Here is a 15895-nt window from a genome sequence, read left to right as displayed (position 1 = left end):
TAACGGGTATAAAAATTCTGATCGGCCAAGAATTTTTACGTCTGCGTATGGTCGTACATCAGAGGCAATAATTGCTGATAACGAAAACCGTTTTTCGATTTTTATCTGATCAAAAAAATCTTTAATACGCTGTGCAGATCGCGAGGGCTGTCTCTGATGTTTATTGAGAGATTCGCCGGGTGGACCTAATTCGGTTAAAGGATAGTCTGGTTGTTGAGACAAATCAGGGAGAGAGGGTACAGAGCAGCTATTGGTTACTCCGTATTGGCGGCTTTCGTCACCACTTGTTTGTGTGCCCCTTTCAAAGGTGCACGGCCTCGGTAGTTTTTTGAGCGACAATGAGGGCATAAAGGAAGGTAGGTGTCTGTTTTGCCACACCCATAGCAGAACACACGACGTTCGGCTAAGCAATCCTGATATCTGTGTCCGATTTTGCTACAATTCCAGCAGGATAAGTTAATTGCGGAAATTTCAACTGTGTCTGAATCCGACTCCACTTCGGTCTCAAGAATTGCCTCCTGCACAAACCTATGAGGAGCAGGAAGAGGTTTTCGCAATCCTGGCTTGACAGTAAGCATGAACGTTTCCCTTTTGCGAATAATCTTCTTTAGCTAAGAAATGCTACTGATCTCCTTATATAAAAAAGCTCATGCTGAATTTCTGGGGTACACTTCGGTGGTAACGCCAATACCAATCGCTAGTTAGAAACATAAAAATACCTTCTAATGTCTGTTTGGTAAGTGTCTAGTAAGAAAATAGATAAGAATGAGTTTTACCGAGGGTAGAGTCTAGTTTATTCACCCACAATTCTAGATCCAACCTGAAAAGGAAACAGGAAATATAAAAATGGTAACCTGTGTCACACTCCAATTAAAACTCAACCTGGTGGCATCCTTATAAGTCCCATATGTACACATTCGGTGTTGGAAAATATAAGAAGGGAATGCCATGAGAGAGTCGAGAGAGAACCAACAATAGAAGCGGACGTGATTGCAACGAGCGGCAAAAACGTTAACATCGATTAAAACTTATTTGATTAATTAATTAAAGTATACCTAATACTATAACGTTTCGATTCTTTCACATAGTTAGTCGCGCTACCCAATCGCTTAATTCCTGACAAAACTAAAAGCTTACACACATAGGCATCGCTAATAATCTAATAAGAAAGATCCCTAGAAATAATATTACGGCTGAGTCACTTGCAGAACTATCATCAGATCACTCACCAGTTTTACTTGCTCTCAGGCATCGACCACATACAACTGAGCACACCTACAGGCTGACAGGCAACAGGAGCAACTGGGCAAGGTACACGAAATACGTTTGTACTCACATGGTACCAACTCAAACAGTGTCTACCCATGAGGATATTGACCGCCTGACCGAATCGATGGAGGAAAATCTTGTTGCTGCAGCCAAGGCCTCTACCCCTCCAGACACACACAAAATGACAAATCATACCAAGACAACTTGCGAAATCGAACAGCTACTACTTGAAAAACGAAGACTAAGAAGAGAATGGCAGAATCACAGATCCCCAAAGGCTAAGGAACAGCTAAAAATAGCAACACGTAGACTAACCAGGGCACTTAAGCTTGAGGAAGCAAACGCCCAGCATCTATATATCGAACAACTATCGTCCAGCAGCAAGAAGAACCCTTTGTGGAAAGCACACAAAAATATTCAGCCTCCAGCAGAAACAGTCGTTCCACTGCGAGGCCCCTCAGGAAGCTGGATACGCAGCGAACGAGATAGAGAAAGTGCATTCGCTGATCACCTTCAAGGCGTATTCCAACCAAATACTGCTAGCAACCCATTTGTCCTACCTGTAGCAATTAAAATCCAGCCACCAATAAATCCAATAACATTTAGTCAACGTGAGATAGCATCTCTATAAAAGATCTTGAGCCCAAACAATCACCTAGACACGACTTGGTGACACCAAAAATGATCATAGAACTCCCACCGTGTGCGGTTCTGACCTTATGCAATCTCTTTAACGCTATTACGAACCTTGGATACTATCCCCAAAGTGGAAAACGGGGGTCATAGTGATGATTCCCAAACCAGGCAAAGACAAAACGCAACCCTCATCCTACAGACCAATCAGTCTCCTATCGTGTCTCTCGAAACTGTTTGAAAAGGCATTCTTAAAACACCTAGCTCCCTACTTAAGAATGCGAAAGACAATACCATCCCATCAATTTGGTTTTCGCAAAAATCATGGAACGATCGAACAGGTCAATCGCATCACAAACGAAATTCGTACTGGTTTTGAGCACCGGGAATACTGCTCAGCAATATTCTTAGATGTCGCACAAGCATTTGACCGAGTCTGGCTGGAAGGACTAATGTACAAGATAACAAAACTGCTTCCGCAGAATACCCACAAAGTGTTCGTTATCTTCAAAAGAGTGTTCTCAATCAGGTGTAACAGTTCGACTTCACACGACCGCGTCATCAATGCTGGAGTTCCCCAAGGAAGTGTGCTGGGCCCCGTTCTTTACACTTTATATACAGCAGGCATGCCTACAAACTATCAGCTCACAACCTCTACGTTTGCTGACGGTACCGCAATACTCAGCCGATCCAAATGCCCATCAAAGGCAACAGAAAAACTTGACTGTCATCTTAAAACAGTGGAAAGATGGTTTGCGGACTGGCGCATTAAGATAAACGAGACCAAAAGCAGACATGTAACATTCTCACTGAATAGACAAACCTGCCCACCATGTACCCTAAACAATACACTCATCCTACAATCAGACGTAGTAACATAACTACCAAAACATAACATAACTAACAAAAACCAATCAATGCAGGAAAAAATTGCCGAATTAGTGAAACCATTGCGCGAACTTCAAGAGAGATCTTTTCATCCGAGCGGTATCTCCTCTCCAATCGAAAACGCTCAAAACGCAAACGAAATTATAGAGTGTAGTGTATGCCTAACACGTCTCAACAAGTCCTTTCGCAATCGATTGCGTCACAAGCTAAGGTTGCTACGTCACAGCAACACGATAATGTTGCCACGTCTCGGCAACACGCTAATGTTATCACGTCACAGCAACACGATAATATTGCTACGTCTCAGCAACAGTATAATATCGTTACGTCACAGCAACACGATAATGTTGCTACGTCTCGGCAGCACGTTAATGTTATCACATCACAGCAACACGATAATGTCGCTGTCTTTCCGCAACATTCGATCTTTCCGCAACACGTTCATTTCTCAATGACACCGCAAATCCACGTTAATTCGCAAACGTATACTTATTCGTCACAGCCAAATCAATTCTCCGATTCCCCACGCTCATTTGGGACACTGTAACGCAACAAAGGCGCCTTTCGGCACATATTTACAGCCACACTATGATTTAAATCAATACAATACACATTCGTAACATCGTCAAAAAATAACGAAAATCCATATACCCCGATTCCGCCAAACTTCTTATACAACCGCGGCCCAACGGTATCTGAAAACATTAATAGTTCGTACGGAAGTATAAGTGAAATGGTATCTCTTCTCCCGGAATTCAACCCATCATCCATCAAGTCCTTAGATTCGCAACAATTCATTAGACTCCCTTCAAACCGCATATCGTTGGGATGATCGAAATCTAATATTTGCAGTTTAACACAAAAAAGGGTGAGTTAACCAATTCAACAATATCAACACACATCATCAACGGGATTAATGATTACGATTTTAAAAGGAAGATATCTAATAATTATATATCTTGTAACGACCTGTTAAGAGGTATTCTTGCCTATTCAGCGCATAACGAAATAAAGCATAATCACTTTAATATGTCTAGCAAACGTGATCCCAACGCTCATAAAGAAAATATACAAGCGTTTCCAAAAAATGTTAGTATGCCACGCCCATTAGTTTGGGCGGTACCGAAAGGTGCTGGTGAGCAACGTTTGGCAGTAGTAGTGTATAAGCACAGATGGGTTTTTTATTTAAGGCATTTGGTGTTGCATTTTTGCACTGTCTGCAACGTCCCCTTTCTCCAAAAACCACCCAATGTTCATAATGTTATCATAACTGTAGGATTGATCCGAAATTTGTACTTATTTGTTTGAAGAAACACTGTTTGAATATACTACTGAGCTTTCTCTTTCTGCATTTGTTGGTCGACTCTCTTTTTATACCCGTTACTCCTAGAGTAAAAGGGTATACTAGATTCGTTGAAAAGTATGTAACAGGGAGAAGGAAGCGTTTCCGACCATATAAAGTATATATATTCTTGATCAGGATCAATAGCCGAGTCGATTTGGCCATGTCCGTCTGTCCATCCGTCTGTCCGTCCGTCTGTCTGTCCGTATGAACGTCGAGATCTCAGGAACTACAAAAGCTAGAAAGTTGAGATTAAGCATACAGACTCCAGGGACATAGACGCAGCGCAAGTTTGTCGAATCATGCTGCCACGCCCACTCTAACGCCCACGAACCGCCCAAAACTGCCACGCCCACACTTTTGAAAAATGTTTTGATATTTTTTCATTTTTGTATTAGTCTTGTAAATTTCTATCGATTTGCAAAAAAACTTTTTGCCACGCTTACTCTAACGCCCACAAACCGCCAAAAACTGTCAGTGTTGAAGACTCTCCTTCGCACTTCTACTAGCTGAGTAACGGGTATCAGATAGTCGGGAAACTCGATTATAGCGTTCTCTCTTGTTTTTTTTTGCAAATGGAGTTCATTAGCAATTTCCGATTGAAATTTTATAAAGGGAATATGTTTTTGCTTTGGGTTTAAAAAATTCTGATGTACCACTTTGTTGATCGGTGGCAAATTTTGTAGAGCTCCATTAGCATACCTGCCAAATCTACTTCACCCACGTATAAAGCAGCAATAACTGGCCTTGAAATATCAATGTAAGCTTTTTTTTTTGGCTCCAACGTTTGCATATTCCAACAGGCTGATAACCTGCAGATATTAGTTAAACAGGCGTATTATCAAACCGTTTTGCACACAAGATAATGGTTAATTTCGCATTTCATATCAAAAGAACCAGTCCCGCGCTGTTTTAATTCCGCATCTGAGAGCAGTTGGCAATTTCTTAATAACGGTACCTGTTGCAAAGATTCCTATTTTTTTTAACGAAATCAGAAGGCTTACTGACGTAAGGATCAATTTTATCAAAGCAATTGTCAACAACATCGCAACAGTCAGGCTCACATCCCTGTATTTTCCAGAAGGGCAACCTCGATACTTTCTCCCTTTCAATAATTCCATCTAAACTCTTTTCCAGTACCATAGAAACAGAATAATTAACATTTCTTTTATTGCTTAAGCATATCGCTGTCATTCAAGATTTACTTAATCGAGGAAGAAAAAGAATTGTTTATCCCCAACGCTGAATTTGCGAATAGGGGGAGTGTATCAAGATCACGTTATCAAAAAATTCTAACACTGAATCGGCAATATCCTGGTGTTACGATTTCATTTCCGGTGGTAAGGTACCCCCAGGTGTCGTAATTGAATACTTGTATCATGTCTTCAAAGAGATTAAAGAGAATCTCAATAAAAACTGGGTATCTTACAATGTTACTAGGATTACGTCGTCCTTTCATGGGCCTCTTCAGTTTAGGGCACCTTTGTGCGGCAGCTTCCATTGAGATGATTGAGCTTTGGTTTCCACTTCATAACCATAAACCCACGATTCGTGACCACGACGCCACAGTCAACATTCGGAATGCATCCGCCCACTTAATTTTGTTTTTTACACAAAATTGGATACAGGTTCTTTGACCCATTTTTTTGAACAGGTAATAATCGAAGACGATCCAAAACACGTGCATGCAAATCAACTGTCAACAATTAAGTGTACATTCAAAATGGCCCAGCTTGTCGGCATAAGGGACAGACAGGAGTACCAACAAACCGCCACAAACAAATCAAAATTCGTGAAAAATTAAAAAATTCGCGATACTTTGCGAAATTCGGGAAATAATATGTATTTATTCTAAATCTACTATTAATTAGTTACAGGGGCGCCGAGCGTGGGCGTGGTCGCATTTTTTTCACAAATTATCAATGCTATTACAATAAAATGTGTGAAGTTTAAACCATGTAACTCAATTTTTCGACTTTATGCGCAAAAATCTAATTCTGCAGTGGTTGTACGTACTAAATAGGTATTAAATGTTTCGATACTTCTACATTGCAGCCCTAATTACAATGTAACCCTAGACAAGAGCAAGTTATCGATAGGAAGGGAGCGAGTGTAGAGTCGAGAGTCAAGTGGAAAAGTTGTCAAAAGCGGTTGTTACTAAATCTAAATTTCGTCATAAGTCTATATAATTAAATGTTAAGCTATATTTTTTGTTTAAATAAACCATATAAGCGGAAAACTTGCCCTCGTCCTTGCAGTACTTCGATTAAATGTTGGTGACTACAAACAAAATTTTGTACTTGTTAAAGATTTTCTATAAAAAACACATTTGGATTTAGAATTGACCCTTGAGCAGATCTGCTGCGTCGTTGTCGTTCTTTTGCCTAAATTGGCAGTATGATTTAAGCGCATAATTAATGAAAAGAAATAACCGAAAAAGTATTGTCGAGACCAAAAAACGTTTAGAAAACGTATTACCTGTCAAGATTATTGGGAAATAATGACCCGGGAGAAGTTCTCTATTGGTTTTGCGCTCCAACAATTTTTCTTGAAGTTAAAGTTATGCTAACGAATCGGTCGGATGCGGAAATATAGACCTTGAGGTCGCGTTTCCACTCTTCAATAATGCAATCATGCTCGCTCATGATTCCATTCTGGACATTGCAACAAATGCCGCATGCATATACATTGCGCACAAGAACAATTCAGAGAACAGGGCTGGTTACAAGCCCAGAAAGGCAAGGAGACAACAGAGGGCCGAGAAAAGCCTCCCTGCTGGTTGCACAAGCAATCGGCGACAAACGCCTTGGAATGGCACGGTCTATTCTCTGACTAGAGCTTCAAATTACCGCAAGCCGATATTGACGACCCAGAGAAAGCAGCTAACGCTCGATCGCCCATTTCAAATCCAGGCGTCATCGGTGCTGTCAATCCAATATAAAAATTGTCTTTAAGTAGCCTGGGAGGCGAGAAGAGGAAGTCAGCAGGATGGTAAAACCTAAGCCACCGCTATACGCCGCGCTGAGCCCTAGTGGTAAGTTTTTGGTGTGATGAATTTCGTCGGCAGTTATTTATGTAATATTTTTATTAGGCTCGGCGATTGTTAAAAAGTTTAAAAGTTAAAAATTTTACTGAATCGAAGTTGCCAGAAGCAGTAACGTAGTGTAAAGCATCGTTCGGCGATGAATTCCCTACTTTCCTCATTGACATACAGCTCTATCACGATGTTGTCGCAGAACTGAGGGACCTGCCGCTCCACATCATTGCAGTCTAGGGTGGAGCGATTGACCACGGCCCACTTGTCGGTGTTTAGGCCCGGGTTCTGCGACTCCTCACGTCCTCAGGAGGCCGAAGAACTCGATTAAGGGCTGGCAGGAGTGCGGCGGGCACATACCATGGACGGCTGACATGACCCATTGGGCTGTTTCCTCATCCTCGCAGACCACTAGCATGCTGGAGTCGAACGTCTGCGGATAGATACTCGTAAGGCCCACAGTATTAAAAAGTATGTATGTACCATGTATGCACCATGTTAGCTAAGGTTGAGGTATGAAGCCTATGGTGGCAAACAGCAGCGCCAGATGAAATCCCCGTTATAAGTAAGAAGAACAGCGCGGCATTCTGTGACGAGTTCTTGGTTAGACGAGTCGAATAAAGGAAAATAAGAAGTTTAACCTACGCATCGGCGTCGGTTGGCGTTCACAATTAGGGCAACGGTGTCCACACCGTCCGCGTCCGAACTCTGGTTTGTTATCACCAGACCGTATCGCCGGTTCTCGGGCATTGTGTTCGCATACGGCGGCCAAGTATCCCTCTTTCCCTTTAATTTTTGGGGGAATTGGTTCGAGTAAGAATACTCGCAGTGAACTGTGGTCCAGAAATCGATTTTTATACCCGTTTCTCGTAGAGTAAAAGGGTATACTAGATTCGTTGAAAAGTATGTAACAGGCAGAAGGAAGCGTTTCCGACCATATAAAGTATATATATTCTTGATCAGGATCAATACCCGAGTCGATCTGGCCAGGTCCGTCTGTCCGTATGAACGTCGAGATCTCAGGAACTATAAAAGCTAGAAAGTGCACACTCCATATAGAGGCAGCGCAAGTTTGTTGACCCATGTTCTCACGCCCACCCTAAAGCCCACAAACCGCACAAAACTGCCACGCCCACACTTTTAAACAAGAGAGAACGCTACAGTCGAGTTCCCCGACTATCTGATACCCGTTACTCAGATAGTGGAAGTGAGGGAAAATGTTTTCAACGCTGACAGTTTTTGGCGGTTTGTGGGCGTTAGAGTGGGCTTGGCAAAAAGTTTTTTGCATATCGATAGAAATTTACAAGACTAATACAAAAATGAAAAAATATCAAAACATTTTTCAAAAGTGTGGGCGTGGCAGCTTTGGGCGGTTTGTGGGCGTGGCAAAAAGTGTTTTGGCAAATCGAAAGAAATTTACAAGACCAATACAAAAATGAAAAAATATCAAAACACTTTTCAAAAGTGTGGGCGTGGCAGCTTTGGGCGGTTTGTGGGCGTTAGAGTGGGCGTGGAAACATGAATCGACAAACTTGCGCTGCTTCTATGTCTTGGGAGTCTGTATGCTTAATCTCAACTTTCTAGCTTTTGTAGTTCCTGAGATCTCGACGTTCATACGGACAGACAGACGGACGACAGACGGACAGACGGACATGGCCAGATCGACTCGGCTATTGATCCTGATCAAGAATATATATACTTTATATTGTCAGAAACGCTTCCTTCTGCCTGTTACATACTTTTCAACGAATCTAGTATACTAGTTTACTCTAGGAGTAACGGGTATAAAAATGAGTTGATATTTTCTCAAATTTTTGTTAGTCTTAAAAATTTCCATCGATTTGCTTAAAATCGTTTGGCCACGCAAATTTTAAAAAATGTTTTGGTATTTTTCAGTTTTGTATTGGTCTTGTAAATTTCTATCGATCTACAAAAAAACTTTTTGCCACGCCCACTCTAACGCCCACAAACCATCAAAATCTGTCAGTGTTGAAGACTCTCCTTCGCACTTCCACTAGCTGAGTAACGGGTATCAGATAGTCGGGGACTCGACACTGCAAATCGTACTACACGTAATACCTCTTTTGAGAAATACTAGACAATAATGGATCGAGAAATCTACAGCTCTATGAAATATATCAGTTGCGACAATTGAATGTGACAATCTATCTTTCTTGTAAGCTATGTTGCAAGCTTGAGAAGCCTATGTATCCTAGTAGAACCAAGCTCGAATTATTAATCTGGTAATCGTGAACCAATATTTTATGAATTATTCCATATTTTGTTTTCAAAAGAGTCTATAATTTTTATGGGAAGAAGAAGTGACAAAAATTGAGTGATCTGAAAGCTGTTTGCCAGGTGTTTCGGTAGTAAACTTCTGCTTGTATATTGAATGACCCGTTGAACCATCAAATCCATAGCTGCATATTAGTTTCAGAACTGTTTGAGAACTGATTTAAAACATCAGCCTGCATTTTAATAATTCTGACGCAGTATGATCCAAAAGGTTTTGTAATGATACTTGGGCACAGGTTTCTGTTACGTTTATATTTACAGGACGGCATTGTAATTTAGAATCCATTACTAGACTATAGTAGTTTGGATAAATGTTACTGTGGCGACTTGTATTCATAAATCTAGTGTTCATGTATTGCTGTTTTGTAAGAGAATTTTCTAGAAGGAAAGCTTTATCGGGAGCAAGTAGAATGGGTTTTTGTATACCAAATTGCTTTCTCGATTCAGATGATTATTCGGGTGTTGTTATGGTTTTCTTAAGAATAAAAGCCGTTCCTTCCTGCTTTGTTTCTGCGCAGAGAGTGCTGCAGCATGTGCAAGAAGATTTGCATCACAATTATTTTCATCTGCAAGCTCAGATGCAAATTTCCTTTTTAATCTTGTGCCCGCATTTGTATAAGACGTCCATTGCTGTGGTGTCTTGCAGGTTTCATCGAGTGTAATTGATATTTTAGACGCCAGCCAGACATAAATCGTTCAAGCATGTAGTTATATTTGGAAAGATACTTACAAATGTAACTATTAAAATTACTGATTATACCCGTTACTCGTAGAGTAAAAGGGTATACTAGATTCGTTGAAAAGTATGTAACAGGCAGGAGGAAGCGTTTCCGACCATATAAAGTATATATATTCTTGATCAGGATCAGTAGCCGAGTCGATCTGGCCATGTCCGTCTGTCCGTCCGTCTGTCCGTCTGTCCGTCCGTATGAACGTCGAGATCTCAGGAACTACAAAAGCTAGAAAGTTGAGATTAAGTATACAGACTCCAGGGACATAGACGCAGCGCAAGTTTGTCGATTCAGGTTGCCACGCCCACTCTAACGCCCACAAACCGCCCAAAACTGCCACGCCCACATTTTTGAAAAATGTTTTAATATTTTTTCATTTTTGCATTGGTCTTGTAAATTTCTATCGATTTGCAAAAAAAACTTTTTGCCACGCCCACTCTAACGCCCACAAACCGCCCAAAGCTGCCACGCCCAAACTTTTGAAAAATGTTTTGATATTTTTTCATTTTTGTATTAGTCTTGTAAATTTCTATCTATTTGCCAAAAAACTTTTGGCCACGCCCACTCTAACGCCCACAAACCGCCAAAAACTGTCCTTCGCACTTACACTAGCTGAGTAACGGGTATCAGATAGTCGGGGAACTCGACTATAGCGTTCTCTCTTGTTTTTTTTGTCTATTTCCTTTAAGATCTTGGATTCCAAAGCATTTTTATTAATCTTGGTGTACAGGGTGGGCCATCTACTTGTGACCCGTGTGATTCGTAAATAAAATTGCTAAGAAAAAGACAATTTGTTAATTTTGCACAGGCATTTATTTTAATTCAAGGAGATTAATATTATTAACATCTAAAATATTATTTGGATCATGTGCTCGCCTTTTTCCCTGATGACGAAATTGGCTCTTTGTTCGGCAGTTTTCATCACTTTCTCGAGCGTAGCTTTAGGTATGGCCGCTATTTCACGTTCGATGTTCGCCTTGAGTTGAGTTAAAGTCCTTGGCTTGTTGATGTACACTTTAGAGTTCAAAAATCCCCACAAATAAAAGTCGGGTGGCGTTAGATCGGGCCATCTTGTTGGAACCAGAAGTTATGCATTCGCTTTCTACGCACAATTGGCATCAAAAGTGGCTTCGATTGATCGTTGAAGGAGTGTAGTTATCCATAGTAATGACTACTTGAAATGAAGAATCAGATGTGGTATGACGTTGGTCGATTTGACAATGTATGTCAAAGTTATTAAGAGTTGTCGTGGGTCACATTTAGATGGCCCACCCTGTATATCCAGTCCAATACACATTGAATTTTTCGATTGTTTCTGCGCCATATTTCGAAAAGTTGCCTATATATTACCAAATAGTGAGAAAAGGGGGACAAATAAGGATGAGTTTTCGATTTGTGGCTAACACACACAAGTACAATCTGGACAAATTAGTTGCTTTCAGCATGGAACAGCTTATTAGTTATATGCCACGAAAAAACGGAGAACGCATGTTAGTATTCTAAAAAATAATACACATAAATTGGAAGATGACTTTTCATAATTAAGTTGAATTTTCTGGACCAATTTTACACGTGTGGCACAATATAAAGCAACTAAATATTTTATTTCATTTTCTTTCTTTTCAGAAATCAGCTGTTCGCTAGCACACTTTTAAAAGCTGTCAACAAGTTTTGTTGCCACTTTTCAAGGTTTGAATTAAAATTTTTTATTAATGTATGATTTATTTAATTTAGAATTAAAATAGATATATTAACATCGAAAACTCGACTTTACGCCAAAAAAATCGATTTCTGGACCACAGTTCACTGCGAGTATTCTTACTCGAACCAATTCCCACACAAATAATGGCGTGCAAGTCGGAGCCAGCAGCAGCGCAGTGGAGCAACTGGTGGAGTGCAAAAATAGGAAAATAGGAATTGCAGAAGGCGGGATACTTGGCCGCCGTATGCGAACACAATGCCCGAGAACCGGCGATACGGTCTGGTGATAACAAACCAGAGTTCGGACGCGGACGGTGTGGACACCGTTGCCCTAATTGTGAACGCCAACCGACGCCGATGCGTAGGTTAAACTTCTTATTTTCCTTTATTCGACTCGTCTAACCAAGAACTCGTCACAGAATGCCGCGCTGTTCTTCTTACTTATGACGGGGATTTCATCTGGCGCTGCTGTTTGCCACCATAGGCTTCATACCTCAACCTTAGCTAACATGGTGCATACATGGTACATACATACTTTTTAATACTGTGGGCCTTACGAGTATCTATCCGCAGACGTTCGACTCCAGCATGCTAGTGGTCTGCGAGGATGAGGAAACAGCCCAATGGGTCATGTCAGCCGTCCATGGTATGTGCCCGCCGCACTCCTGCCAGCCCTTAATCGAGTTCTTCGGCCTCCTGAGGACGTGAGGAGTCGCAGAACCCGGGCCTAAACACCGACAAGTGGGCCGTGGTCAATCGCTCCACCCTAGACTGCAATGATGTGGAGCGGCAGGTCCCTCAGTTCTGCGACAACATCGTGATAGAGCTGTATGTCAATGAGGAAAGTTGGGAATTCATCGCCGAACGATGCTTTAAACTACGTTACTGCTTCTGGCAACATCGATTCAGTTTTGATTGCTAGGACGTTTTTGGGTTTTCCAAATTATTTGTTAATATTTTTTGGCTATTTACTCGAAATAGTAAAATTTTATGAAATTAGAAAAGTAAACGTGAATAAAAGTTATTAAAAAAAAAAATATGGCGGCTTCGCGGCAACTGCATTTCTGACCGAGTAATTTCTCTGGCATTGATTAAGTTTCTTGCACATGTAAGAGATAGGAACTTTGACACCTTCGTCATTTATCTGCATAAGCACGCCACCAACGCCGGTGCGACTGGCGTCGCAGTGGATATAATACGGCCGTTGAAAATATGGGGTACGTAACACTGGGACATTACAAAGCTGCTTTTTTTAATTCTCAAAAGCTTCGTTAGCTGCCTTGGACCAATTAAAACGTAGTGTTTCTTTCAACGCATTCTTTTAAAGGTTCTGAGACAAAAGCATAATTTCGAATAAATTTCTGGTACCACCCAGTCATACCCAGGAATCGTCGCAATTGCTTAATACATTTAGGAACAGGATAATCTACGATAGTGTAGCGAACTACGAGTATATCTTCCCCGAGCAGATGGAAATTGCAGTTGGGCGATCAAGCACGCGCTGGTTCCGGCTACCAATTCTCGGTAGAGTAAAGGGGGGGAATATTTGACATCGCGACTACATGCTCGTCTCGTATCACACTCTTATTTATTTCGCGTGCTTTGGAATTGATCTCCACAAAAAAACTAAAGGACTATCGGACGACAGGACTAAGGACAAACAAGGACATAGCACACTCGTACGACAGCAGCTGTTAAGCTGTCGACGCCCACCCTACCTTGACCACCACTAACCATTTGACTTAACCGGTGATCCCTACAAGTATGCTATACTTTACACGACATACACCTTCCGTCGACGCATGGCACCCCTAGAGAGATTTACTCTGATTTAATCATTATAAAATTTAATTTTTAACATAGAATAAACTTAAAAACTGACAATGTTTTAACTGGAACAGGTTTAGACAACATATCCTAAATGACTACCCTAACTTACAAATTTTTAACATCTAGATTTAACTTTTTAAAAGACTTTTTGGAATGTGGCGTTCATGTAGACATTAACGCAACAGATATATATGAAAAATGTAAAATTTTTGTTTGCTTAACAAAAAAGGAATATTTATGCTGGGCATTAAGAATAGGGGAAGTAGGTTATATAGGGATGTGCATTTTAATTTTTAAATTTTTTGTTTTTATTCTTTTAAGATTTTAGCAAATAGCGAAGATTGGGGCAAGGGTAAAAATTAAAAATGAGCAATTTTCATTTCCATTTTAAAATTTCTTTTTTTTTTAATTTATTATTGGTAAACAGTGAACTTGGAAAACAAGTAGCGCCGCAGTAGCTAATTATTTGATTTTTCTTCCGGCAGCTGCTTTCTCATTTAAATAAAACCTTTATATTACTCACTCTGCATTTCCCACGATGAAGCGCTTCAAGTGGTTGCCTGTGGAAGAGAAATCAGCTTACACCGCCTTTTAATCCTAAGAGAGCTGTTTCTTTTTGATCTGCTCTTTTGAGCCGCTCTCCTACTGCGGTACTCTTTCTTCTCTTTTTACCTCATTCTTTTGCTCACGCCAGTTTAGGCGGGCTTTCGCTTATGTGGGAAGAGGAAGGAATATGGGATCAAGGGAGAAGGAAAGAAAAGAAAGGAATTGCCCTAAATGAATGCTATTTCTCTTACAACCTAACTTAAATGAATTTCCTAACATAAGGTGGAATTTATTTTTTCCTATCGGAATAACTAATGCTGCTCTGCTTGACTGTTTGCCGATCTGCTTAACAAGCAGTCGGTCAGGTGTGAAGCGGTGTAAGGTAAAATGGGTATATATGTAGATAATGTTAATATAGTGAATTCAATTAAATCATGTTTTCTGCGCTTAACGGTGGCGTCTGATGCAATCCAGAATTACACCTCCTGGTCGGCAATTTATGCTTCCTTCACTGGTCGCACTGACAATGGTTATTTTCTTGAAATTAAATATTTTCCTAGGTGCCACCTGTAATTTTATTCCCTTAACAAAAAAATTCTGAACCACAACACACGCACAAAACTTACCCTCTAGGGGTTGGCACTAAAGTTAATCGAAATATAAATTTTCCGATTCACTGGTTTTGGTTGAATTGGTTGAATTATCGAATTGTTGAATTTCTCTTTTTTTTCTGTATTTTTGAGAGATCACTTTTATTCTCGGATAGCTCGGACGCACTTTCTCGCTCGCTGGTTTAAACCCAATTAATGCCCAGTGGCTACCGCTTCGGGTCGGGACCCCGAGTCTGAACTCCAAAAATTGCAGTTGGAGAAATGTTCTACCTGACAGCCTAGTTAACATTTTTCCCGACCTAATTAAGTGCCTACTTTTAGGCCGAGATCACCGACAAGCTACCTTACAAGCTCAGGATCCAGCTATCTGTGTACCCAAAATTAACAGCATTGATAAGTTGGAAAGAGCACTCAATGCAGTTATAGTGGAATCAGACTACGACATCCGTACATTTAAATCGGGCATCTCTAGGATATATACAACTGACGCAATGACATTCAGAATGGTAGTCAAAACACTCTCTGAATTGAATTGTGAGTTTTGGCACCACCAATTGAAGGAGGACAAGCCATTTAGACTGGTCCTTAAAAACATTCACTCCACTGTTCCTAAAGAATTAATTGAGCGAGCTTTCTCTGAAAAGGGTTTCTGTGTTCTCAACACTTACTGCCCGAGGAGACCTGATTGGCGAGAAATTGGATCTGACGAGCAAGCAGTCAATGCTAAAACTAGACAAAATCTATTTTATGTCAATCTTAGGCAAGCACCAAATGTGTCTGATGCATTAAAAATAACCCATGTGGAAGACACAGGGTTACTGTAGAGCGTGCCAACCGGAGAAAGGATCTGGTGCAATGTTTTAATTGTCAAGACTTTGGGCACACCCGAAATTACTGCCTTAAAAATCCAGTCTGTGGCAAGTGTTCACAGGATCACCAAACTAACTCCAACTTATGCCTGGCAGGTCTACCAGAGAAGTACATATGTGCGAACTGTGGACAAAATCATGCATCC

At 40.7% G+C, this 15895-nt stretch overlaps 2 protein-coding genes across 4 annotated transcripts; one reads left to right on the top strand and one right to left on the bottom strand.

Moving 5' to 3' along the window:
* The first annotated feature begins 7025 nt into the window (after positions 1 to 7025).
* On the top strand, positions 7026 to 12954 carry LOC26536437. 3 transcript variants are annotated; one of them, XR_005560671.2, is made up of 5 exons: positions 7026 to 7166; positions 7224 to 7615; positions 11819 to 11881; positions 11938 to 12258; positions 12313 to 12954. XR_005560671.2 is itself a non-coding variant. In XM_015189253.3 (5 exons), the coding sequence occupies exons 3-5, from the start codon at positions 12150 to 12152 to the stop codon at positions 12599 to 12601; spliced, it is 333 nt and encodes a 110-aa protein (XP_015044739.2). In that variant the 5' UTR covers positions 7544 to 7615; positions 11819 to 11881; positions 11938 to 12149; the 3' UTR covers positions 12602 to 12954. The 3 variants fall into 3 exon arrangements, 2 of the variants coding, with proteins under 2 accessions (XP_015044739.2, XP_039228552.1); XM_015189253.3 differs by lacking the exon at positions 7026 to 7166 and having other exon boundaries at positions 7544 to 7615; positions 11938 to 12254; positions 12313 to 12405; positions 12467 to 12954; XM_039372618.2 differs by lacking the exon at positions 7026 to 7166 and having other exon boundaries at positions 7576 to 7637; positions 11938 to 12254; positions 12313 to 12405; positions 12467 to 12954.
* On the bottom strand, positions 7364 to 8060 carry LOC26534910. Its single transcript, XM_015189257.2, has 3 exons — positions 7812 to 8060; positions 7661 to 7753; positions 7364 to 7599 (listed from the first exon to the last, which is right to left on the bottom strand). Exons 1-3 carry the CDS (start codon positions 7914 to 7916, stop codon positions 7465 to 7467), a joined length of 333 nt encoding a protein of 110 aa, XP_015044743.2. The 5' UTR covers positions 7917 to 8060; the 3' UTR covers positions 7364 to 7464.
* Positions 12955 to 15895: the final 2941 nt, after the last annotated feature.

Source organism: Drosophila yakuba, chromosome X (assembly GCF_016746365.2).
Source record: "Drosophila yakuba strain Tai18E2 chromosome X, Prin_Dyak_Tai18E2_2.1, whole genome shotgun sequence".
NCBI lineage: Eukaryota > Metazoa > Arthropoda > Insecta > Diptera > Drosophilidae > Drosophila > Drosophila yakuba.
This window is presented reverse-complemented; position numbering and strand designations above follow the sequence as displayed.